At 42.6% G+C, this 24,169-nt stretch overlaps 1 protein-coding gene across 2 annotated transcripts in view; it reads right to left on the bottom strand.

Annotated features, from left to right (window-relative positions):
- Positions 1–768: 768 nt before the first annotated feature.
- The window catches only part of LOC105494803 (zinc metallopeptidase STE24), a 47,988-nt gene continuing 24,587 nt past the window's right edge, over positions 769–24,169 (bottom strand). The window contains exons 8-10 of one of the 2 annotated variants that reach the window (XM_011763640.2): positions 9,126–9,230; positions 3,904–4,047; positions 769–2,472 (exon numbers count right to left, since the gene is read on the bottom strand). In XM_011763640.2, coding sequence (XP_011761942.1) covers positions 2,248–2,472; positions 3,904–4,047; positions 9,126–9,230 — 474 coding nt within the window. In that variant the 3' untranslated portion in view covers positions 769–2,247. The remainder of the gene's footprint in view (positions 2,473–3,903; positions 4,048–9,125; positions 9,231–24,169) is intronic. The other variant, XM_071095425.1, reaches the window with a different exon arrangement.

Below are 24,169 nucleotides of genomic sequence, written 5' to 3' on the forward strand. Positions count from 1 at the left end.
AATTCTCCTATCCTAAACAGAGGCAGAATTTACAAGCAGTTCTCAGACCTCAGCAAAGGACCAACTCAGATAAAGCCAGTATATACACACAACAGAGATTCTACCTTAGATTCAGAGCTTAACTCTGCTGGAGTTGTGCCATTTTACCCAAGGCTCTGACCTACTCAATTTTGCCCCTGCTGCACATCCACCAAGTCTTAGGGTGCAAAGTGGCATCTCTTCCTTTTTTGGTGGGCCTATCTACTCTTCCTTTGATTGGTCAATATCTCAGGAACCCACCAGTGACTGGTCAATATCTCCGGAACCTACCAGTATCCTTTTGGCCATCCCTATGCCTCTGCCATCCATAAAGTGTGGGTGACTAAGTCAGTCACATATTTAAAAGCTAATTACTGCCACCATATGTAAGGAAAACCAAAGAGGCAGCTGGAGCAGACCAGGCAGGCCCAACAATTTGAGGTTATAAAAATGGAGAAGGAATGGTTCCAAATGAAGCTTCCAAGGAAATATCTGCAAGAACTGGTGATACTCTGGAGCAGAGGAGGAGGAAGCCACTGAAGAGACTCTGTGTAAAGCCTAATGATGAGTGGTGGTGCTGACACTCATCATTAGGTGGTGCTGACACCACTCATCATTAGGGCTATTTCTTCATTCCCCTCTTCATTGCTAGCACCTAGTTCCTCTTGGGTAATAAACATACGTTCAGGTAACAAACGATACACAAATTAAACAAATGATACACAAATATCAAACTAAAGACAAAGTACATACATTTGCATTGGCAATGTTTAATGTTTAACTTTTGCAGAACTGAAATTTGTATTCAAAGGCACAGAAGGAAGGAAAGGCAGTTATCAGAGCATGAAGTCACAGATAAAGGATGCTGAATAAAAGGCAAAGGACTGCTCCTCTTTAGCCTCAGGAAAATAAATAATGCAGTACTAAACTAGATTTTCACTTTTATTATATTTCCATGTGAAGACATCACCCAAATGTCAGTGGAACAAAAGACTTTATGGTCAGATACCAAAGGCGCACAGTCGATCCCACTTTGGAATAAATGCCCAGAAGGTAAGCATTATCAGTGAGTGACAGCTCTAGGCACAAACTAAGTTCTCATTCAGAAAGTGGACAGAGATATGAAGCAGTGAAACATACAGCTTTAAAAACTGGAAATCTTTCATGACATTTGTTTTCAAAGTAAACACTATCTGCATTTCCAGAACTGTAATTTTCAAAAGTAGAATCAGGCCTGATTAAGCAGTACTTATGACTTACAGATAAAATTACAAAAATAAAAATGAAAACTCTTCTGCCCTTGAAAGAGATAGAAAACTATATTTTTTCCCGAAATGTCATAGAGATTCATTTCACTCTTATGTCGCTTAAAAAATGTTATTTTTGTCTTTCATGTTCTGCCACTTTTAACATAGCAAAACGTGTAATATGGCCATCTCTGCTAAGTGAAAGGATGTATTATTTACTGCATGAATGAGAAAAAGCTACAATTTACTCCCAATGGGATCATATTTACCATGTGGGGAAAAAAGATAAAGACAGAGATTTTCCAAAAAATGAAAACAAACAAAACACAAAACTCAATGATTTAAAATATCCTATACATAATTTCTAACTTCAAAGCACTATGAAAAACTCTTGATCAGTGTGTAGCAAGAAAGGGAAGAGAGAAATTTAAAATTTGGTAGGAGAGCATTTTTCTAACTACTTTCATTTAAATAATATTGGCCTTACCAACTATTACCTTTCTTATTTAAAACACTGATTCACCAGATGAAATCATAACAGCATGAAAGTAAGACCAGATTTCAACTTAGGTATGAGCACAACGATTCAGGACCACGGTTTCCGCCTCACAGAAAGGATTCCCAAGGTGGTGCTCCCTCTTTCAAACATATGCCCTCAAACACCTCACATGCAGTTTCCATGTAAGTATATAAATAAAACAAGTTCTGTATTTTTCCAAACAATTTTACAACTTGATGGTAAATTAGATGTCAAAGATAAAACTATGCCTTTAAAAACATTAAGCTTCAAAATTCATTCGGTGTTTTCTTTAAGAAATGAATTATTAAAATCATTTTTGAAATGACATATTAAACGTATTTAAATCTGGGCTTTTCTGTACTTAATTTTTCTTTTAAAAAAAAGTTTAAAAACATCAAGAGCTGGAACATGCTACCAGGACAGAAATAATCAGAATGTCTTCAGTCACAGACCCTGGGCATCTCAGTGTTGCTTCATACTTTTCAAAGCTTGAAGTCTCTCTAGCAGTGGAGGATGAGAATAATGCCACATTGAGAACAACCAGTCAGAAACAGGGAATCCCAAGTTATCTTTGTTAAGTTTGATTAAAGCAGAATATAAGTCTTTAGCCTTCCCAAGTTTCTTGGCAAATGCATCAGCTTGAAACTCAAATCTGCGGCTTAGGACTGTTAGGCAAAAAGAAAGAACCTGAAAAAGTAAATGAAAGGGTTTTAGCCACTGTCTACCTCTTTGTTGTTACTGAAGGTTCCATGAGCTGAGACTGTAGAGGAAGTTTGGCTTGGGATAAGAGGAATGGCAGGACAAAAGAAAGATCACTAATATTTAGGGGACCTAGGGTGAGGAAATTATAAATTGAGCCTTATTTTCCCCCAAGCAAACAGGCCAGAAACACATATACAAGTCAAACATCCCTAACCGAAAACTTGAAATCTGAAATGTTCCAAAATCTGAAACTTTTGAGTGCTGACATGAGACTCAAAAGTCATGCTCAGGCCGGGTGAGGTGGCTCACACCTGTAATCTCAGCACTTTGGGAAGCTGAGACAGGCGGATCACCTGATGTCAGGAGTTCGAGACCAACCTGGCCAATATGGTGAAACCCCGTTTCTAGTAAAAATACTAAAATTAGCCAGGCGTGGTGATGGGCGCCTGGAATCCCAGCTATTCGGGAGGCTGAGGCAGGAGAATTGCTTGAACCTGGGAGAGGGAGGTTGCAGTGAGCCAAGATGACACCCCCGCACTCCAGCCTGGAAGACAGAGTGAGACTCCATCTTAAAAAAAAAAAAAGAGTTTAAAGATAATACATCTCAGTCCTCTGCCAAATTTATTTTGTTTATGCAGAAAATGTTATATGAATATGATCTATGCCCCTCCATTTTTCTTTCTTGGGGTCTCTACCATACATAATAGAAAAATATGATTCATTTAGCTCATCTTAACTTAACTCTGCAATCTATCCCAAGAAAGAATTCTTCCGAATGGAGATACCTCAAGATCTTCGATATTATTTCGTAGTGTAATTTGGAAGCCTTACCAAACATGATGAAATGTTGCCACTGTCAGGTTTGTTATATAGTCTCATTAACCTATGTATTATCACTCACACGGAATACCCCTAATGAGCTAACACAGAGCAATGTTCTTAAGTTTCATTTACCACAAAATACCTGATTTTGATTCTGTGGGTTTGGGTGGATCCCTCAGGCTATATGGAGGCAGGTGGTCATGGAGCAGAGGAACAGTCACTAAGCCTCCCTACTGAGCCGTACACAGACTCAATTAGTGTTTGCTTTGTCCCCTCACACACATAAGATTTTTACCCAAGCACTGGTGAATATGTGGCCTAGGACACAACATTCTACCGAGTCCTTTTAGGTGTTCACCACTGAAGTCTAATTTTCTACTTACATTTTCCTAAGAGTATGCAAGCGTTTATTTATTTGGGCTTGAATTTTTCTGCTACTTTGTCATACTGACCAGTAAATCCAGGGACTAAAAGACTTTGTTTCATCTATTTGTTAAAACTGTACTGTTCTATTTCCTTTTCCACTATCCTGAAAGCTCTAGATTTGAAGCAGGTAAGAGCGTATGTGTGATAATTTTAAAGATCATACATTACCTCATTGTAAGGTGAAAAAATAAACTGGAAGATGATCAATAGTCCAATTAGAGTGGGTTGGCTATCATAAAAACCAAATGCAGCAAAAAGCTCCTTTCGACCAATTAATACAGCAAATAAAAAAAAACACAGGAAAGAATTCATCTAGAAAGAAGGACATGAAATTTCTAAGTTATTACCAAGCTGATTTCACTATGGGATCAGTAGCATCCATAAAGTATAAGAAATCAAAGTGTGGTCGGGCACAGTGGATCACAAGGTCAGGAGATCGAGACCACCCTGGCTAACACGGTGAAACCCTGTCTCTACTAAAAATACAAACAAATTAGCTGGGCATGGTGGCGGGCGCCTGTAGTCCCAGCTACTCGGGAGGCTGAGGCTGGAGAATGGCTTGAACCCGGGAGGCAGAGCTTGCAGTGAGCTGAGATCGTGCCACTGCACTCCAGCCTGGGCAACAGAGCGAGACTCCGTCTCAAAAAAACGACAACAAAAAAGAAATCATAGTGTGATCTTAAGAAAGGTATCAGTGTGATCACAGAACAAATTATTTAAGTAGTTTTTACTTATTTTTATTTTTTTGAGACGGAGTCTCACTCTGTTGCCCAGGCTGGATTACAGTGGCACAATCTCTGCTTATTGCAACCACTGCCTCCTGGGTTTGAGCGATTCTCCAGTCTCAGCCTCCCAAGTAGCTGGGATTACAGGAGCCTGCCACCATGCTCAGCTAATTTTTCTATATTTTTAGTAGAAACGAGATTTCACCATTTTGGCCAGGCTGGTCTTGAACTCCTGACCTCAGGTGATCCGCCCACCTCAGCCTCCCAAAGTGCTGGGATTATAGGCATGAGCCATCCTGCCCCGCCAGTAGTTTTCAGTTTCACTTTTATTTCAAAAGTAAAACAAAATGTTCCCAAATGTATAAACTGTATCATTTTCTATAAGGGCAAGCTTCAGTGGAGCCTCCTATCATTGAGGGTTTGAAGTGGTCAATAGCAATGGGATATTTTCTCTCTGTAAAGGGTGAAGTGCTAGAATGGACTCTGGCCTTGTTTTATAAGACTGTAATCAGATACAACGTCTCCCACCTGACTTTGAAGTGGAGGCTCCAAAGCAACAGGCTTCCCTTGAATCCTCTCTAGGCCCACTGGAGCTGTACCAAATAGTTAGAAAGGTCAGGGGAGAAAGTAGATCCATCTTGAACAATAAATGAGTGGGGAAAAAAATAAAAAATCTATACCAAAATACAACCTCTTCGAGTAAGGTTGGAGAACACACAACATTCTTTTTCTGTAGCAAATTAGGATCTTGGAGGCCACATGGACCTTATTTAAGTGGTTGCTCCAAACCATTTACGAGACAACCCAAGAAGCTGTCAGCTTAGAATGGGGCTCGGAGCGTAAGAAGGCTCACCAGCTGCTCCAGGACAAAGGACAAGCAGCTTCGCCCTCATCCTTATCACTCAGTGGATCCATATGACAAGCTCCAACAGAAAACTCAGTGAAGTCTCCTACACTTATCATCTATGCATCCACTTTTGTCAAGTAACCATTGTCCTTTTGAAAAATAACTTTTGGTTTGCTACTGGGCCCTACTACAGACTGAATTCCTGGTCATGGGATACCATGATCCTGCAACCTGAACTATTCCTCCTGAACTGGATGCTATGTTAATCTGCCTAGCCAGGAAACTGGTATGCCCAGAAACACTTCATCATCAAGCATAAGTGATAGATATAAGAGTGGAAATGGCCGGGCGCGGTGGCTCAAGCCTGTAATCCCAGCACTTTGGGAGGCCGAGGCGGGCGGATCACAAGGTCAGGAGATCGAGACCACAGTGAAACCCCGTCTCTACTAAAAATACAAAAAATTAGCCGGGCGCGGTGGTGGGTGCCTGTAGTCCCAGCTACTCAGGAGGCTGAGGCAGGAGAATGGCGGGAACCCGGGAGGCGGAGCTTGCAGTGAGCCGAGATCGCGCCACTGCACTCCAGCCTGGGCAACAGCGTGAGACTCCTTCTCAAAAAAAAAAAAAAAAAAAAAAAAGAGTGGAAATGAAGCAAGTTATGAAGGCACCAGTAAGTTAAATAAGCAGGTGGCTCATACTCTAGTACACCAACTCCTGCCACCAACAACCCTCAACCAACCCTTACTCATAAGCCATTTCCTATAATCAATTAGTTGAACAGGAAAAAAATCAGAGCCTATTTTACAAATAACTTAACACAATATGCTGGCACCAGATGAATGTGGACTGCTGTGGCATTACAGAGCCACTCAGGGATGGTCTTGGAAGGTGGCGGTGAAGGGATATACTCTCGGTGAGGGGAACTTTAAGGTGTATATCTCACTGTCCACTCAGCCTGGGAGGAGAGAGAGCCTGAGGCAAGGATATATATCCTAATTCATTGGCAGTGGGAAAAAAAATGGTTCGGCTGGATAATTAGGGCCTTGGAAAAAAGTAGAGGATGGCTAACAAGGAGATTTGGCAAAGAGGTATGTGACAAAACTTCCAAAATTACTGCAGAGTTTGATTATAGGTGGCCTAATGTTAATGTTCACCGAAAGAGTCCCACAGTCAAGGAGGCTCCTGGTCAACTGGGGAAGACACCTGCTCTGTGAAGGTCAGCTAGCCTTTCTCTGTAGCCACTCCATGACTTAGTCAAGGGACTTATGAATAGAGTGGCCACAGTGACAAAGATGGAGTTAACGTATTAGTCAACACAGACACCCTCCTCACTGGCACCTGCCATATGTCCAGTCTGTCCGGAGAAGCAATCAGTCCCAGTCTGGATAAGGTACCACATCTCAGGGACCAGCCAACCACCTTGTGGTAGGCTGATTCCATTGGAACCCTTCCCTCATGGAAGGGGCAGTGATTTTCCTTATTAGACTGAAAATTCAATTGAATTTGGACCTGGATTTATTTAGTCTTACTCAGTGCCATGTATCCACACAACACAGCTTCAAGCCAAGGAATGCATTTCTATACCTAAAGATACAGGAAAGTGCCCACAGGAGTTCACAAGTCTTCCCTTGTAACTCATCACCCAGAACCAGCTGGCCTTTTTATTTTAATTTTTTTTAGAGAGAGGGTCTCCTTGTCACCCAGGCTGGAAGTGCAGTGGTGTGATCATGGCTCACTACAGCCTTGATCTCCCGGACTCAAGCCATCCTCTCATCCCAGGCTCCCAAGTAGCTGGGACTACAGGTGCATACCACCAAGCCCAGCTAATTTTTTAACCTTTTGGAGAGAAGGGGTCTTGCTATGTTGCCTAGGCTGGTCTCAAACTCCTGGCCTCAAGTGATCCTCCCTCATCAACCTTCCAAAGTATTGGGATTACAGGCATGAGCCACTATGCCTGGCTCAGCCAGCCTTTTTAAAGGTCTGAAAACCCACTGAAGATTCAGTTAAGGCCACATATGCTCAGAACTAGTCAACATGATATAGTGCTTTTTCACCCAAAGTCTAAACATCTGTTGGTTTAGAGGTTCTGGAACCCAGAGGAGGAACATTATTGGAATTGCTTTCTTTTTGTATTTTCTGCAATTTCCAATGAATATACAACTTTTTTTTTTTTTTTTTTTTTTTGAGAAGGAGTCTCGCTCTGTCACCCAGGCTGGAGTGCACTGGGATGATCTCAGCTCACTGCAACCTCTGCCTCCTGGGTTGAAGCAATTCTGCCTCAGCCTCCCGAGTAGCTGGGATTACAGGTGTGCCACCACGCCTGGCTAATTTTTGTATTCTTAGTAGAGATGGGGCTTCACCATGTTGGCCAGGCTGGCCTCGACCTCCTCACCTCAAGTGATCCACCATCTTGGCCTCCCAAAGTGCTGGGATTACAGGCGTGAGCCACCACGCCTGGCAATAATAACTTTTAAATGAAAAAAATGTTTTAGACTGGGCGTGGTGGCTCACGCCTGTAATCCCAGCACTTTGGGAGGCTGAGGCGGGCAGATCAGCTGAGGTCAGGAGTTCGAGACCAGCCTGGCTCATGTGGAGAAACCGCGTTTCTACTAAAAATACAAAAAAAAAAAAAAATTAGTCCGGTGTGGTGGTGCGTGCCTGTAATCCCAGCTACTCAGGAGGCTGAGGCAGGGGAATTGCTTGAACCTGGGAGGCAGAGGCTGCAGTGAGCTGAGATCGCGCCATTGCACTCCAGCTTGGACAACAAGAGCGAAACTCCATCTCAAAAAAAAAAAGCATTTTAGGGTGGGCACAGTGGTTCACGCCTATAATCCCAGCACTTTGGGAGGCCGAGGCGGGTGCATCACCTGAGGGCAGGAGTTCGAGACCAGCCTGGCCAACATGGTGAAACCCCGTGTCTACTAAAAATACAAAAATTAGCCAGGGATGGTGGTGGGTGCTTGTAGTCCCAGCTACTCAGGAGGCTGAGATAGGAGAATCACGTGAACCTGAGAGGGAGAGGTTGCAGTGAGCCGAGATCACATCACTGCACTCCAGCCTGGGTGACAGAGCAAGACTCCGTCTCAAAAAAAATTTTTAATTTAATTTTAAAAAAGCATTTTAATGTCCAACTTATCTAGGCTTGTTCCTTTTGATCTTCCAAGTTCTTACTCTGGAGGTGATGGTGGTGATAATAATAATTTATATAGTGCTCACCACATTCCAGGTGCTAGTCTAAAATCTTTACATGTATTAACTCACTTAATTCTTTTTTTTTTTTTTTTTTTTTTTTTTTTTGAGACGGAGTCTCGCTCTGTCACCCAGGCTGGAGTGCTGTGGCCGGATCTCAGCTCACTGCAAGCTCCGCCTCCCGGGTTCCCGCCATTCTCCTGCCTCAGCCTCCCGAGTAGCCGGGACTACAGGCGCCCGCCACCTCGCCCGGCTAGTTTTTTTTTGTATTTTTTTTTAGTAGAGACGGGGTTTCACCGTGTTAGCCAGGATGGTCTCGATCTCCTGACCTCGTGATCCGCCCGTCTCGGCCTCCCAAAGTGCTGGGATTACAGGCTTAAGACACCGCGCCCGGCTAACTCACTTAATTCTTAAACAGTCCTATGAGGTATTATCATTCAATGAGGAGACAGAGGCAGAGGTTAAGGAACTTGGCTGAGGTCACACCGGTAGTAAGTCAGGGAGCTGTGATGGGAAACCAGGTAGCCTGGCTGTGGTGTCTGTCTTGACCTCTCTTATATGACCTCTCATGCCTGCCATAGTTCTAATTTGACTACCATGCCATAAAAAAATAATTGTCACTCCACACTTACCTGGCTAATAATGATATTTTTGACTGTATGTCCCAACTTCCAGTGCCCCAGTTCATGGCCTAGTACAGCAAGTACCTCCTCATTTTTACATCCTTGTTTCTTATTCTGAAAAAAAAAAAAAAAAAGAAAAATAAATTATTGAGAACTTTTAAAAAGTTTTATCTTTTAACCCAGTAATAGCCCTTCATAGATTTTAACTTAAAGAAATAATCAGTTTTGTTCAAAACTGTTGTCTTAACAAAACATTCCCTGAACCACTGCTCCACATGAGACAGTGGGCTAAGCACTGAAGACAGAATGACGAACAAGATGGACATTTCCAGACTACATAAAGCTTACAGTCTAGACTAACTTAGATTAGGGAAAAAAAAAAACTGGAAGAAATAGAAATCTTTATCAATGGGACAATAGTTAAATAAATCATGATAAAGTTATATGATAGTCACACTGTATTATGAAACCATTAGAAATTTTGTTTTCAAAGATTAGGGCCAATTACAGTGGCTCACGCCTGCAGTCCCAACACTTTGGGAGACCGAGGCAGGCAGATAACTTGAGGCCAGGAGTTCTAGACTGGCCTGGCCAACATAGCAAAATCCCATCTCTACTAAAAATACAAAATGTTGCTGGGCGTGGTGGCTCATGCCTGCAATCCCAGCACTTTGAGAGGTCAGGGTGGGCGGATCACGAGGTCAGGAGTTCAAGACCAGACTGACCAACATGGTGAAACCTTGTCTCTACTAAAATACAAAAAATTAGCCGGGTATGGGGGCAGGTGCCTATAATCGCAGCTGCTCTGGAGGCTGAGGCAGAATTGCTTGAACCTGGGAGGTGGAGGTTGCAGTGAGCCGAGATCGCGCCACTGCACTCCAGCCTAGGCGACAGAGCAAGACTCCATCTCAAATAATAATAATAATAATAGCCATGTGTGGTGGTGCATGCCTGTAATCCCAGCTACTCAGGAGGCTGAGGCGTGAGATTTGCTTGAAACTGGGAGGCATAGTCTGTAGTGAGCCAAGATCACGCCACTGTACTCCAACCTGGGCGAAAAAGTGAGGCTCCATCTCAAAAAAAGAAAAAAAAAAAAGGATTGGCCGGGCGCGGTGGCTCAAGCCTGTAATCCCAGCACTTTGGGAGGCCGAGACGGGCGGATCACGAGGTCAGGAGATCGAGACCATCCTGGCTAACACGGTGAAACCCCGTCTCTACTAAAAATACAAAAAATTAGCCGGGCGAGGTGGCGGGCGCCTGTAGTCCCAACTACTCGGGAGGCTGAGGCAGGAGAATGGCGTGGACCCGGGAGGCGGAGCTTGCAGTGAGCTGAGATCCAGCCATTGCACTCCAGCCTGGCCGGCAGAGCGAGACTCCATCTCAAAAAAAAAAAAAAAAAAAAAAAAAGGATTATGTACTGACATTGGAAAATGATTAGGTGAAGAAAGACACAAACTAAAAATATATGGTATGATTCTAATTATGAAACAATGTGAATGTGTATATAAAAATATACAAATATAAAAAGTAGACAAAGTATATACAAATGTTAACAATAGTTATTTCTTTTTTTTTTTTTTTTTTGAGACGGAGTTTCACTCTTGTTGCCCAAGCTGGAGTACAATGGCACGATCTCAGTTCACTGCAACCTCCGCCTCCTGGGTTCAAGTGATTCTCGTGCTTCAGCCTCCTGAGTAGCTGGGACTACAGGCATGCGCCACCACGCCTGCCTAATTTTTGTATTTTTAGTAGAGACGGGGTTTCACCATGTGAGCCAGTCTGGTCTCGAACTCCTGATCGCAGGGGATCCACCCGCCTCAGCCTTCCAAAGTGCTGGGATTACAGGCATGAGCCACTGTGCCCGGCCTAGTCCCATTCTCTTACTAAGGAGCAAATAACCAAGGATTTACCAGACATATGAGGTAAGTTGTTAACATGGAAGATCTGATCCAGAAAAAAAGCAACATGAAATAAACAAATTATATAAAGAGAAAGTTTAGAAAATTAAGATACTGTACCTAAGAAAAAATAACAAAGTGCTGTAACATGGAAAATGCAGATAAAAAAATTCTTAGAAATCCAAGTTGAAGGCCGGGCATGGTGACTCACGCCTGCAATCCCAGCACTCTGGGAGGCTGAGGCAGGTGTATCACAAGATCAGGAGTTCGAGACCAGCCTGGCCAACATGGTGAAACCCCGTTTCTACTAAAGATACAAAAATAAAAAATAAAAAAAATTAGCTGGGCGTAGTGGTGCGCACCTGTAATCACAGCTACTCAGGAGGCTGAGGCAGGAGAATTGCTTAAACCCGGGAGGCAGAGGTTGCAGTTAGCTGAGATTGTGCCATTACACTACAGCCTGGGTGAGAGGGCAAGACTCCATCTCAACAACAACAACAAAAAAGTAAGTTCAATAAAAGAATTGGAAGATGAGGCCAGGCGCAGTGGCTCACGCCTGTAATCCCAGCACTTTGGGAGGCCGAGATGGGAGGATCACAAGGTCAGGAGATCGAGACCATCCTGGCTAACATGGTGAGACCCCCTCTCTACTAAAAATACAAAAAATTCGCCGGGTGCGGTGGCGGGTGCCTGTAGTCCCAGCTACACGGGAGGCTGAGGCAGGAGAATGGCATGAACCCAGGAGGCGGAGCTTGCAGTGAGCCAAGATTGTGCCACTGCACTCCAGCCTGGGCGACAGAGCAAGAGTCCGTCTCAAAAAAAAAAAAAAAAAAGAAAGAAAGAAAAAAAAAGAATTGGAAGATGATGAGGGAATTCTAGAAAGTAGAAAGAGATATATTTAAAATGGAAAAGACGGTTAAAAAGATAGGAGAGTTCAGTATAAGAAATCCAGCACTCGAGTAAGAGGAGCCCTGAAAAGACAGAATTTTAAAAATGGAGAGGAGAAAAATCAACAAAATAATTCCAGAAAATTCTTATAACCACAAGACCTCGATTTCCAGAATAAAAGAGCCTAATGCATACATCACAGTGGATGAAAACAGTGTGATGCATATAACACGGTGGAAGAAAACAGATCCCCATTAGGGTATGTGAAATTTTAGAACAGTGAAACAGAGAAAGATCTAACAAACTTCCAGAAAAGCAAAAAAAAAAAAAAAAAAAAGTAACAAAAGGATCAGCAATTTTTTTTTTTTTTTTTTTTTTTTGAGACGGACTCTCGTTCTGTCGCCCAGGCTGAAGTGCAGTGGCCGGATCTCAGCTCACTGCAAGCTCCGCTTCCTGGGTTGACGCCATTCTCCTGCCTCAGCCTCCTGAGTATCTGGGACTACAGGCGCCTGCCACCTCGCCCGGCTGGTTTTTTGTATTTTTTAGTAGAGACGGGGTTTCACCGTGTTAGCCAGGATGGTCTCGATCTCCTGACCTCGTGATCCACCCGTCTTGGCCTCCCAAAAGTGGTGGGATTACAGGCTTGAGCCACCGCGCCTGGCCTTTTTTTTTTTTTCTAAGACAGGGTCTCACTCTGCCACCCAGGCTGGAATACAGTGACAGGATCTCAGTTCACGGCAACCTCCACCTCCCAGGTTCAAGCAATTCTTGTGCCTCAGACTCTCGAGTACTGGGATCACAGGCGTGAGCTATCATGCCCAGGTAATTTTTATATTTTTTGTAGAGACGGGGGTTTCATCATGTTGGCCAGGCTGGTCTCGAACTCCTGGCCTCAAGTTATCCGCCTGCCTTGGCCTCCCAAAGTGCTGGGATTACAGGCGTGAGCCACCATGCCTGGCCAGGATCAGTAATCTGAATGACTTCAGATACTTCATCAGCAGTGTTGGAATCAAGCAGGCAATGAAACCATGCCTTCACAATCCTGAAGGAGAAGTATTTCCAATCTAGAACTCTATACCCAGTCTAAGTAGCAAGCCAGTATGACAGAAAAATGAAGGCATTTTAAGCATACAAACTTAAAACTTTACCGATGTAATCTTTCTCAGGAAGGTACTAGAGGATGTTTTCTACCAAAATAAAGGAATAAATTAAGAAACAAAAAGTCGGCCGGGCGCGGTGGCTCACGCCTGTAATCCCAGCGCTTTGGGAGGCCGAGGCGGGCGGATCACAAGGTCAGGAGATCGAGACCACGGTGAAACCCCGTCTCTACTAAAAATACAAAAAAAAAAATTAGCCGGGCGCGGTTGTGGGCGCCTGTAGTCCCAGCTACTCGGGAGGCTGAGGCAGGAGAATGGCGTGAACCCGGGAGGCGGAGCTTGCAGTGAGCCGAGATCGCGCCACTGCACTCCAGCCTGGGCGACAGAGCGAGACTCCGTCTCAAAAAAAAAAAAAAAAAAAAAAGAAACAAAAAGTCATGGACCAGCCTGGGCAACATAATGAGACCCTGTTTCTACAAAAAAAATTTTAAAAAATTAGCCAGGCATAGTGGTGTGCGCCTATAGTCCCAGCTACTTGAGAGGCTGAGATGGGAGGATGGCTTGAACCCAGGAGTTCAAGGCTACAGTGATCTATGATTGTGCCATTGCACTCCAGCCTGGTAACAAGAGCAAGACTGTCTCACAAAAAAAGGGAAAAAAAATGCATCCTAATTTGTAAATGTAAAAAAATAATAATAATAAAAAAAGAAGACAATAAGCTCAGAGCCAGATGTTTTCAACAGGAACAACAAAGAAATCCAGAACATGGGCCCGGCCCGGTGGCTCACACCTGTAATCCCAGCACTTTGGGAGGCCAAGGCAGGTGGATCACCTGAGGTCACGAGTTCAAGACCAGCCTGGCCAACATGGTGAAACCCCGTCCCTACTAAAAATACAAAAATTAGCTGGGCGTGGTGGCGGGCGCCTGTAATCACAGCTACTCAGGAGGCTGAGGCAGGAGAATCCCTTGAACCTGGGAGGCGAAGGTTGCGGTGAGCCGAGATAGCGCCATTGCACTCCAGCCTGGGGGACAAGAATGAAACTCCGTATCAAAAAAAAAAAAAAAAAAAAAAAAAAAAAAAAAAAAAAATTCCAGAACACAATAGAACACTATCTTTATCTTATTTATTTATTTATTTATTTATTTATTTTTGAGGCAGGGTCTCGTTCTGTTGCCCAAGCTGGAGTGCAGTGGTACGATCATAGCTCACTGCAGCCTTGATCTCCTGGGCTCAAAAGATCCTCCCACCTCAGCCTCCTGAATAGCTGGGACTATAGGCACACACCACTACACCTAGCTAATTTGCTAATTTTTATTTTTAGTAGAGACAAGTTCTTGCTATGTTCCCCAGGCTAGTCTTGAACTCCTGAGCTCAAGTGACCCTCCAGCCTTGGCCTCCCAAAGTACTGAGATTACAGGTGTAAGCACCTGGCAGAATGATTATCTTTAAATATAAAAGAGCTGTCATTTCTGCATTGATATCCAAGAATAAGAGCAAAATAAAAACAAAACCAGAATTTTCCAAAGAAATTCCTAAAGCACGGCGGGGCGCAGTGGCTCACACCTGTAACGCCAGCAATTTGGGAGGCCGAGGCAGGTGGATCATAAGGTCAAGAGATCGAGACCATCTTGGCCAACATGATGAAACCCCGTTTCTACTAAGTACAAAAATTAGCTGGGCATGGTGGCGTGTGCCTGTAGTTGTGCCTGTAGTCCCAGCTACTTGGGAGGCTGAGGCAGGAGAATCGCTTGAACCCGGGAGGCAGAGGTTGCAGTGAATTGAGATCACGCCACTGCACTCCAGCCTGGTGACAGAGTGAGATTCCATCTCATAGAAAAAAAGAAAAAGACAATCCTAAAGTATATACTTCTGAAAGAAGGAAAATGATTTCTAAAAGATGTGAGGTGAATAAGGAATGTTAAGCAGAAAAACAGATAAGCATATAGACGAATCTAAATGATAACTGTATAAGACCAAAAAAAAAAAAAAATGACAATTTGGGGGATAAACAATGAACAGGATAAAACTAAAATAAAAGATGAAAGGCATAATGGTTTCAAAGTATTTAAGGACCCTGGATTGTTCCGGAAATAGTGAAGATAGCATGTATTTTAAGATCTTCAGATATGTGGGCATGCTTAAGTTTTAGCAGCAATCATTAAAAGAATAGTAATACTAGAACATCCAAAGATGAATAATGACCTAAGCAGAATTTTTTAAAAACCTTCAATCAGTTCTTAGAAAAAAGTGGGAGGGTGTATATGTTGTGTTGAGGTGAGGAGAAGATAAGGGTGGAGAACAGAAAGGACAGAAAAGAGACACAAAGGGCATAAAATAATATGGCAGAAATAATTCCAAATATGTCAGTAATCACAACATACATAAACTAAACCTGTCAATAAAAAGATAGTAACTGTCAGTATAGCTTTAAAAACAACCATAATAAAATCTATTAACATGCTATATACAAGAGACATTGAAAATAAAAGGCCAAGGTTAAAAGTAAAAGGATGAATTAGATAGTGGTTTAGTGATGGTTATACAACTTTTTGAATATACTATAAGCCACTGAATTACACGCTTTAAAATGGTTAAGATGGTGAATCTTATGTGAATTTTATCTAAATTTTTTTTTTGAGACGGAGTCTCACTGTGTCGCCCAGGCTGGAGTGCAGTGGCGCGGTCTCAGCTCACTGCAAGCTCCGCCTCCCAGGTTCACGCCATTCTCCTGCCTCAGCCTCCTGAGTAGCTGGGACTACAGGTGCCTGCCACCATGCCTGACTAATTTGTTGTATTTTTTTTTTTTTTTTTTTTTTTTGAGACGGAGTCTCGCTCTGCCGCCCAGGCTGGAGTGCAGTGGCCGGATCTCAGCTCACTGCAAGCTCCACCTCCCGGGTTCACGCCATTCTCCTGCCTCAGCCTCCCGAGTAGCTGGGATTACAGGCGCCCGCCACCTCGCCCGGCTAGTTTTTTTTTGTATTTTTTAGTAGAGACGGGGTTTCACCGTGTCAGCCAGGATGGTCTCGATCTCCTGACCTCGTGATCCGCCCGTCTCGGCCTCCCAAAGTGCTGGGATTACAGGCTTGAGCCACCGCGCCCGGCCTCAATTTGTTGTATTTTTAGTACAGATGGAGTTTCACCGTGTTAGCCAGGATGGTCTCGATCTCCTGATCTCGTGATCCACCCGCCTCAGCCTCCCAAAGTGCTGGGATTACAGGCATAAGCCACTGTGCCCGGCCATCACTAAATTTTTTTTTTTTAAGTAAAAAGATGACCTCTGAGGCTGGGTGCAGTGGCTCATGCCTGTAATCCCAGCACTTTGGGAGGCTGAGGTGGGCGGATCACAAGGGCAGGAGTTCGAGACCAGCCTGGCCAACATAGTGAAACTCCATCTCTACCAAAAATAGAAAAAATTAGCCAGGCTTGGTGGTGGGCACCTGTAATCCCAGCTACTCGGGAGGCCGAGGCAGGAGAATCACTTGAACCCGGGAGGCGGAGGTTGCAGTGAGTCAAGGTCATGCCATTGCATTCCAGCCTGGGCGACAGTGTGACTCCGTTTCAAAAAAAAAAATAATAATAATAATAATAAAATAAAAAATAAAAAAGATAACCTCTAACAAACACTAACCGAAGGAAAGCTGGGACACCTGTATTAATATCAGACAAAATCAACTTTTTTTTTTTTTTTGAGATGGAATTTAGCTCTTGTTGCCTAGACTGGAGTGCAATTGCACAGTCTCAGCTCACTGCAACCTCTGCCTCCTGGGTTCAAGCGATTCTCCTACCTCAGCCTCCTGAGTAGCTAGGATTACAGGAATGCGCTACCACTCCCAGCTAATTTTGTATTTTTAGTAGAGATGGGATTTCTCCATGTTGGTCAGGTGGGTCTCGAACTCCCGACCTCAGGTGATCCACCCGCCTCGTCCTCCCAAAGTGCTGGGATTACAGGCGTGAGCCACCGTGCCCAGCCAACTTAAAGGCAACGTAAAGGCAAAAAGGATTATTTAGGAAGGCCACAACACAATCATAAAAATTTCACTTTACCAGGAGGATACATTAATTTTTAATTTGCATGTAACTATACACTGGCCTCAGAATATATTATTTCAAAACTATAAGATTTGCAAAGAAGGCCGGGCGCAGTGGCTCACGCCTGTAATCCCAGCACTTTGGGAGGCCAAGACGGGCAGATCACGAGGTCAGGAGATCGAGACCACCCTGGCTAACACGGTGAAACCCCGTCTCTACTAAAAATACAAAAAAACTAGCCGGGCGTAGTGGCGGGCGCCTGTAGTCCCAGCTACTCGGGAGGCTGAGGCAGCAGAATGGTGTAAACCCGGGAGGCGGAGCTTGCAGTGAGCCAAGATCGCGCCACCGCACTCCAGCCTGGGTGACTGAGCAAGACTCCGTCTCAAAAAAAAAAAAAAGCCGGGCGCGGTGGCTCAAGCCTGTAATCCCAGCACTTTGGGAGGCCGAGACGGGCGGATCACGAGGTCAGGAGATCGAGACCATCCTGGCTAACACCGTGAAACCCCGTCTCTACTACAAATACAAAAAACTAGCCGGGCGCGGTGGCGGGCGCCTGTAGTCCCAGCTACTCCGGAGGCTGAGGCAGGAGAATGGCGTAAACCCGGGAGGCGGAGCTTGCAGTGAGCTGAGATCCGGCCACTGCACTCCAGCCTGGGCGACAGAGCGAGACTCCGTCTCAAAAAAAAAAAAAAAAAAAAAAAAAAAAAAAAAAGATTGCAAAGAAAACTTGACAAATCTACTATAATAAAGGATAGTAACAGACCCCTATCAATAATGGAAACACCAAACAAATAAAATATTAATAAAGATATAAATATTTGAATAAAATAATAAACAAGTTTGATCCATTGGACACATACAGTACCCTGCAACAGTTAGAGAACATATATCCCAGAAAGTTCAGGTTAAAGATTTTGAAATACGCTTCAGCTACTGAAAAGAGCAAATTACGTAAAAAAAAAAAAAAAAAAAAAAAGATGAACTTGGAATAGATTTTGTTTCACACAGCTGAGAAAACGCAGCCTCATGAGAACACAGACAAGATTTATTGGAATCTAGATATTCTACCACTTTCCCCCTCTTTCACCAGTTCCTCATTTTTTAAAGGAAAATGACCACATATAGAGAAGCTAGGTCCCTTGTATGAGAAAGAGGGATAAATTATAGTGATTTGCAATACATGATTAACATTTATTACCTCTTTCCTATTTAAATTTTAGAGTTTGGGTCACAGTACATTTAGTAGAGAAACGCATCACATAACTAACCTCGTTCCTTAAAGAGCTAAGAGACACACACTTACCTGTACCTTCAGGGAATGGTCATGAAGGAGTAACAAACTAAAGCACCAATTTATAGACTACTCTAAAAGGAAAATTAAGAGTTACAACTGAAGGATTACATACAAAAATACTGCAGAAACATTTTTAACAGCAAAAAATTGGAAACAATCCATATATTCAATAAAAGGAAAATGGTAAAAAAAAAATTATAGTTTAGAAGACTAGAAATATATCTAGTAAGATGTTTATGGTTTGTTGGATCATTATCTTTGTTATTGATGTTTTCTAACTTTTTTATTTTTACTTTTATTATTTATTTATTTTTTGAGACAGACTTTCACTTTTGTTGCCCAGACTGGAGTGGAATGGCACGATCCTGGCTCACTGCAACCTCTGCCTCCCGGGTTCAAGAGATTCTCCTGCCTCAGCCTCCCAAGTAGCTAGGACTACAGAAATGTGTTATCACACCCAGCTAATTTTGTAATTTTAGTAGAGATGGGGTTTCACCATGTTAGTCAGGCTGGTCTCAAACTCCTGACCTAAGGTGATCCACCAGCCTCAGCCTCCCAAAGTGCTGGGATTACAGGGGTAAGCCACTGTGCCAGGCCGACTTTTCTACTTTAGTAATAAGCAAAAATATAGCTAATGTTTTTGTTTAATAATAACAGTGATAACAGCTTCCATTTATTAACTGCCTATGTACAGATACTGTAGGTATCAGATATTTTACAAACAGTTCATTAATCTTCACTACTATAAGGCAGGTATTAATAGCCTTATTTTACACAAAGTAACATGGTCCTTAGGCTTCTGTTTTCACCAGTCACCTGCTTTCCAATATGAATTATGCATTATTTTATAAAACAACCAATTCTCTATTGTTCAGGATATGCTCTCGTCTCTTGGTTTGATGTCTGGATTTAGGAAGCTGTTTAGAACAGCATCAGGGTCACACTCAAAGATATGCTGACGTGGAATGATTACAGCTTAAACAGTGTGGATCACTTTCCACAGAAAGGAGACTTTCTTATTCATGAGAGACTCTTAGCCCTCGATTTTCTTTTCTTCCCACTCTAATTTCACATAAGAGAACAAAAATAGGTACTGCCCATCTATTAGTTTTCTTAGCATTTTCCTTTTTACAAAATTCATACACTACCTCATTTGATCCTCACAACACCAAGTTGGGCAGATGGGAAGAAAGGTCTTCATTTTAGAGATGAAGAAAAGGAGGTAAGAAATTAAAATGTCTTGCTACTAAATAGTGGGTAAAATCCACCTCTCCGGAGCCTGCATCCTTTCCATCATATTTATCAACTGGGAAGACTTTCATATAACCCTAGTACTTACTGGGGAAATACTTGCTGTCTTCTACAAAAGGGCAGCTTATATATATTTAAAATTATTTTCTTAAATTGCTTTTGAACATTTTGCATTTTTTAATTTTCTGTACAGATAGGGGTCTTGCTATGTTGCCCAAACTCCTGGCCTCAAACAATCCTCTCACACTGGCCTCCCAAAATGCTGGGATTACAGGCATGAGGCACTGTGCCTGGCCTTAAATTGCTTTTGAGACAGGTTGTTTCAATTCTTCTATTTGTCTTCTGAAGGGTAAAATTCCAGCCAGGTTTCCCAGTTATCTTTTAAAATGTAATAGCCATTATGGACACACTCATCAAAATGTTAGTTATCTCTAAGGGGTGGGATTTCAGGTAACTTTAGTTTTTTTCTTTAAATTTCTGTTAAAAATGAAAAGCTTCATGTTCTCTGTACCATCCAGGCTAACACCATCTTTGCATCCCTTACTGCATTGTACATAGTAGGCATTCAGTAGCAAGTGCTGAATAAATCTGCTTCCTAAACTTCCACCACATCTGTGTACCCTCCATGTAATTATTTACTTATTTCTTTAAACCAATCCACTTTTTAAAACTAGCCTTATCCTAAGTGACAATACATTTGTATGAAATCATGAGTTTGATACACTAGTTTCATTTTTCCCCCTAATATACATTAATAGATATAAAACTAATCAAATTTAAAATGTTGATATACCTAAAATGATCTCACCAGTGGTACATGTGCCAAAAAGCAATAAAGTAATAACTGTTGAGTCTTTTTTGAGACGAAGTTTCACTCTTGTTGCCTAGGCTGGAGTGCAATGGCACAATCTCAGCTCACTGCAACCTCTGCCTCCCAGGTTCAAGTGATTCTCCTGCCTCAGCTTCCCAAGTAGCTGGGATTACAGGTGCCCACCACCATGCCTGGCTAATTTTTGTATTTTTAGTAGAGACGGGGTTTCACCATGTTGGCCAGGCTGGTCTCAAACTCCTGACCTCAGGTGATCCACCTGCCTCAGCCTCTCAAAGTGCTGGGATTACAGGCGTGAGCCACCGCACCCGGCTTGTTGAGTCAATCTTTGACCTTCTCCTTCACTTCCCATAATATCAATCTCTAAGTACAGTCATGCATCATTTGATGATGGGGATATGTTTTGGTAAGTGTGTTGTTAGGTGATTTTGTTGTGTAAACATCATAGTGTACACTTACACAAACACCTGTCTATCATGTTACCACACTGAATACTGTAGGCAACTGTAACACAATAGTGAGTAAGTGTGTATCTAAGCATATGTAACCTTAGGACAAGTATGGTTACAAACATGGTATTATAATATTATGGTAGCATATTCGGTCCATTATTGACTGAAATGTCATTATGTGGAGCATGACTGTACTTTCAATCCATCCTTTATTATGACTCTTGCACTTACTTGGACCTCTCATTCTGGCGCAGGCCCTCATTATCTCACGCTTATCTTGGTCATCTTAATGCAGTAGACTCCTAGAAGTCTCCTTGCCTCCAATCTTTGCTCTATTCTATATTCTGCCATCAGATTTGAATCTTCCTAAAATAAGCTTGGGCCTCTACCCAAATTAAACTTTCCAGGCCACTGGAAACAATCACTTGATGGCTTCAGGAAAAAGTATTCAAAAAACTGGTCCTGGCCTACCTTCCTATCCCCATCTACAAGAATCCATTTAATCATTAGTTTCAGAACAGGCATTGTGAACTTTATCTCTATTTATTCCTAGCCTTCAACCTGAAAAACCCCAGCCCCAAGTCAAACTTCTACCTACTTCAAATAGCCTCACTTCTAAGAAACTTGCTGACCATTAGAATCTGCATCAATATCTCCACTTCTGAAAGCCACACTATATCAGCTGCTACTCATGACATTTACCATGCCCTGCCTTAAACTCTAGGCTATTTGTCTCCTCTACTGTAGGTTCTTTAGGGTAAAACTATGTCTGTTGTATCTTGTCATGTAATATGTATTTAGACAGTAAAATATTTGTAGTTAACCAATGAAGCAAAGCAGGCTCTTTTTGTTTGTTTTGAAGACATGGTCTCGCTCTGTTGCCCAGATTGAAGTGCAGTGGAGCAAACACAGCTCACCGCAGCCTTAACCTCCTGAACTCCAGTGATTCTCCCATCTCAGCCTCCCGAGTGGCTAGAACTACAGGTGGGCATCACCACGCCCAGCTATTTTTTTTATTTTTTGAGAAGATGAAGTCTCACCATGTTGCTCAGGCTGGTCTCAAACTCCTGGCCTCCAGCAATCCTCTAACCCCAGCCTCCCAAAGTGCTGGGATTACAGGTGTGAGCCACCACACCCAGCTGCGGGCCTCTAAAGCAGCCAGCAAAATAAGTCAAATCCCATTCAACATACTTCAAAGGACCACTCAATTGTTTTTGTAGCCAAAGAAAACTATTCTCATAGACATTAAACGTCTGTTATCTCTGTACTTTGCTTGTAATCAGTGCACCATTAGCTAATGTCTAGGTTTAGACATTACTTAACATTACCAGGTTTAGACAATGCTTAAGATGCCTCTTAAGCAGGTTAACTTTCTTTTTTTTGAGACAGGGTCTCACTCTGTCACCCAGGCTGGAGTGCAGTGGCACAATCTCAGCTCACTGCAGCCTCTGCCTCCTGGGTTCAAGCGATTCTCCCACCTCAGCCTCTGGAGTAGCTGGGACTACAGGCACGCGATGCCCGGCTAATTTTTGTATTTTTAGTGGAGATGGGGTTTCACCATGTGGGCTAGGCTGGTCTCTAACTCCTGACATCAAGTGGTCCACCTGTTTTGGCCTTCCAAAGTGCTGGGATTACAGGTATGAGCCACAGCGCCCGACCATAAGCAGATTAACTTTCTAAACTTGCATGATTCTCTAGTGCTATCACTGGGTTATTCTTTCTGGACTTCAGTTTTCCTATCTATAAGATGACCTTAATATGTCTTCTAATCCCTTCACAGAATTTTATTTCCTCTACATATTTATAATAGGCTAGGTACTTTACTAGAACCTGTTTTTAGGGTCAAAACAGATGCTCAGATGCTAATCATTTTCTGGTACTCTCTACATTTTGATAGACAGTACAAGGTATTTCACACATATTATTTGATTTAATCTTCAAAATTCTAAAATGTAGGCATCTTTAGCCTTGTATTTCTCAACCAGGGGAGACCTGACCCCACCCGAACCTTTAGGGGACATCTGGCAATATTCTGAGACATTGTCACAATTTTTGGAGGTTGTGGGGGGGAAATGGCCCCTAGTGGCGAGAGACCAGGGATGCTGCTAAACATCCTATGATGCGCAAGATGCCTCCCACAACAAAAACATTATCTGTCCCCAAAAAATAGTGTGGAGCTTGAGAAACCCTATTGGCCTCATCTTTCAGTTAAGAAATCAAAGATTTAGAAAGCTTGGCCGGGTGCAGTGGCACACGCCTATAATCCCAGCACTTTGGGAGGCCGAGGCAGGCGGGTAACTTGAGGCCAGGAGTTCGACAAGCCTGGGAAACATAATGAGACCTCATCTCAAAATAAATAAATACATAGATAAATGAAAGCTTAACTTACTTGCACAGAGTTACACAGATGGTGAGTGAACAGGGATCTAAAATCATCTCTGTATGACACCAAAGGCAATGGCACATTCCATCACACATACAAATACTGATGACCGTTTCTGACAGTTTGTATTGTTTCCTATCATTGTCCCCTCTCCCCCATTTAGTCTTGATATTTTAAATTCTGCTAATCAATATCAGTCAGTCTTATCCAGGAAAAGGATTCAGAAGCAGCTTTCTCAGACTCTCAGGTCAGATTCGAGAAACGTCTTTTCTTGTGCTCCCACTATATCTAGAGTCTAAAGCTTGACAGTAGCAATTAACGTATTGTACTGTGATTGCATGACTAGCTCCCCTTTGGACTGTAAGCTTAAGAAGAAGGTATTCCTTTTGATTTTTGTGTACCTAGTGCCAAGCAAAGTATCTCAGCACAGAGTATACATTTCATAAATGTGTGTTAAACAAATAAAACAGACTAAATTACATAATGTATCCAAGGACACAAAGCTACTAAATGACAGAACCAGGATTCAAATCCAAGTCTCTCCATTGCCAAAGCCTATAATTACTGTCTTAATAAAGCTAAAAATTAGATGTTTATCTTCTCTTTATCTTGCTTGTGGGAATTCTTTGATCATAAACACATCAGAAATTTTATACACACACACACACACACACACACACAAGTTACTGTTTTAAAGACAGCTTATAATCATATGAATTTTCTTACAGAGCTTCCAATTTTAATCTCTACATTCTATAAAAGCTTGCAAGGTAGTTAGCATGTAATAATAGTGGTAAACTCTCCTAAATACCAGAACTATAAAGGAGCCATGGTTTTTTATTTGATAGTCTCCCTGAATTCAACACTCACTGCATAGAAATTGATGTTATTTTGAGTTGTCACAGGAACTGTGTATAAAAACTAAGGTAG

Source organism: Macaca nemestrina, chromosome 1 (genome assembly GCF_043159975.1).
Source record: "Macaca nemestrina isolate mMacNem1 chromosome 1, mMacNem.hap1, whole genome shotgun sequence".
In the NCBI taxonomy this organism is placed as follows: domain Eukaryota; kingdom Metazoa; phylum Chordata; class Mammalia; order Primates; family Cercopithecidae; genus Macaca; species Macaca nemestrina.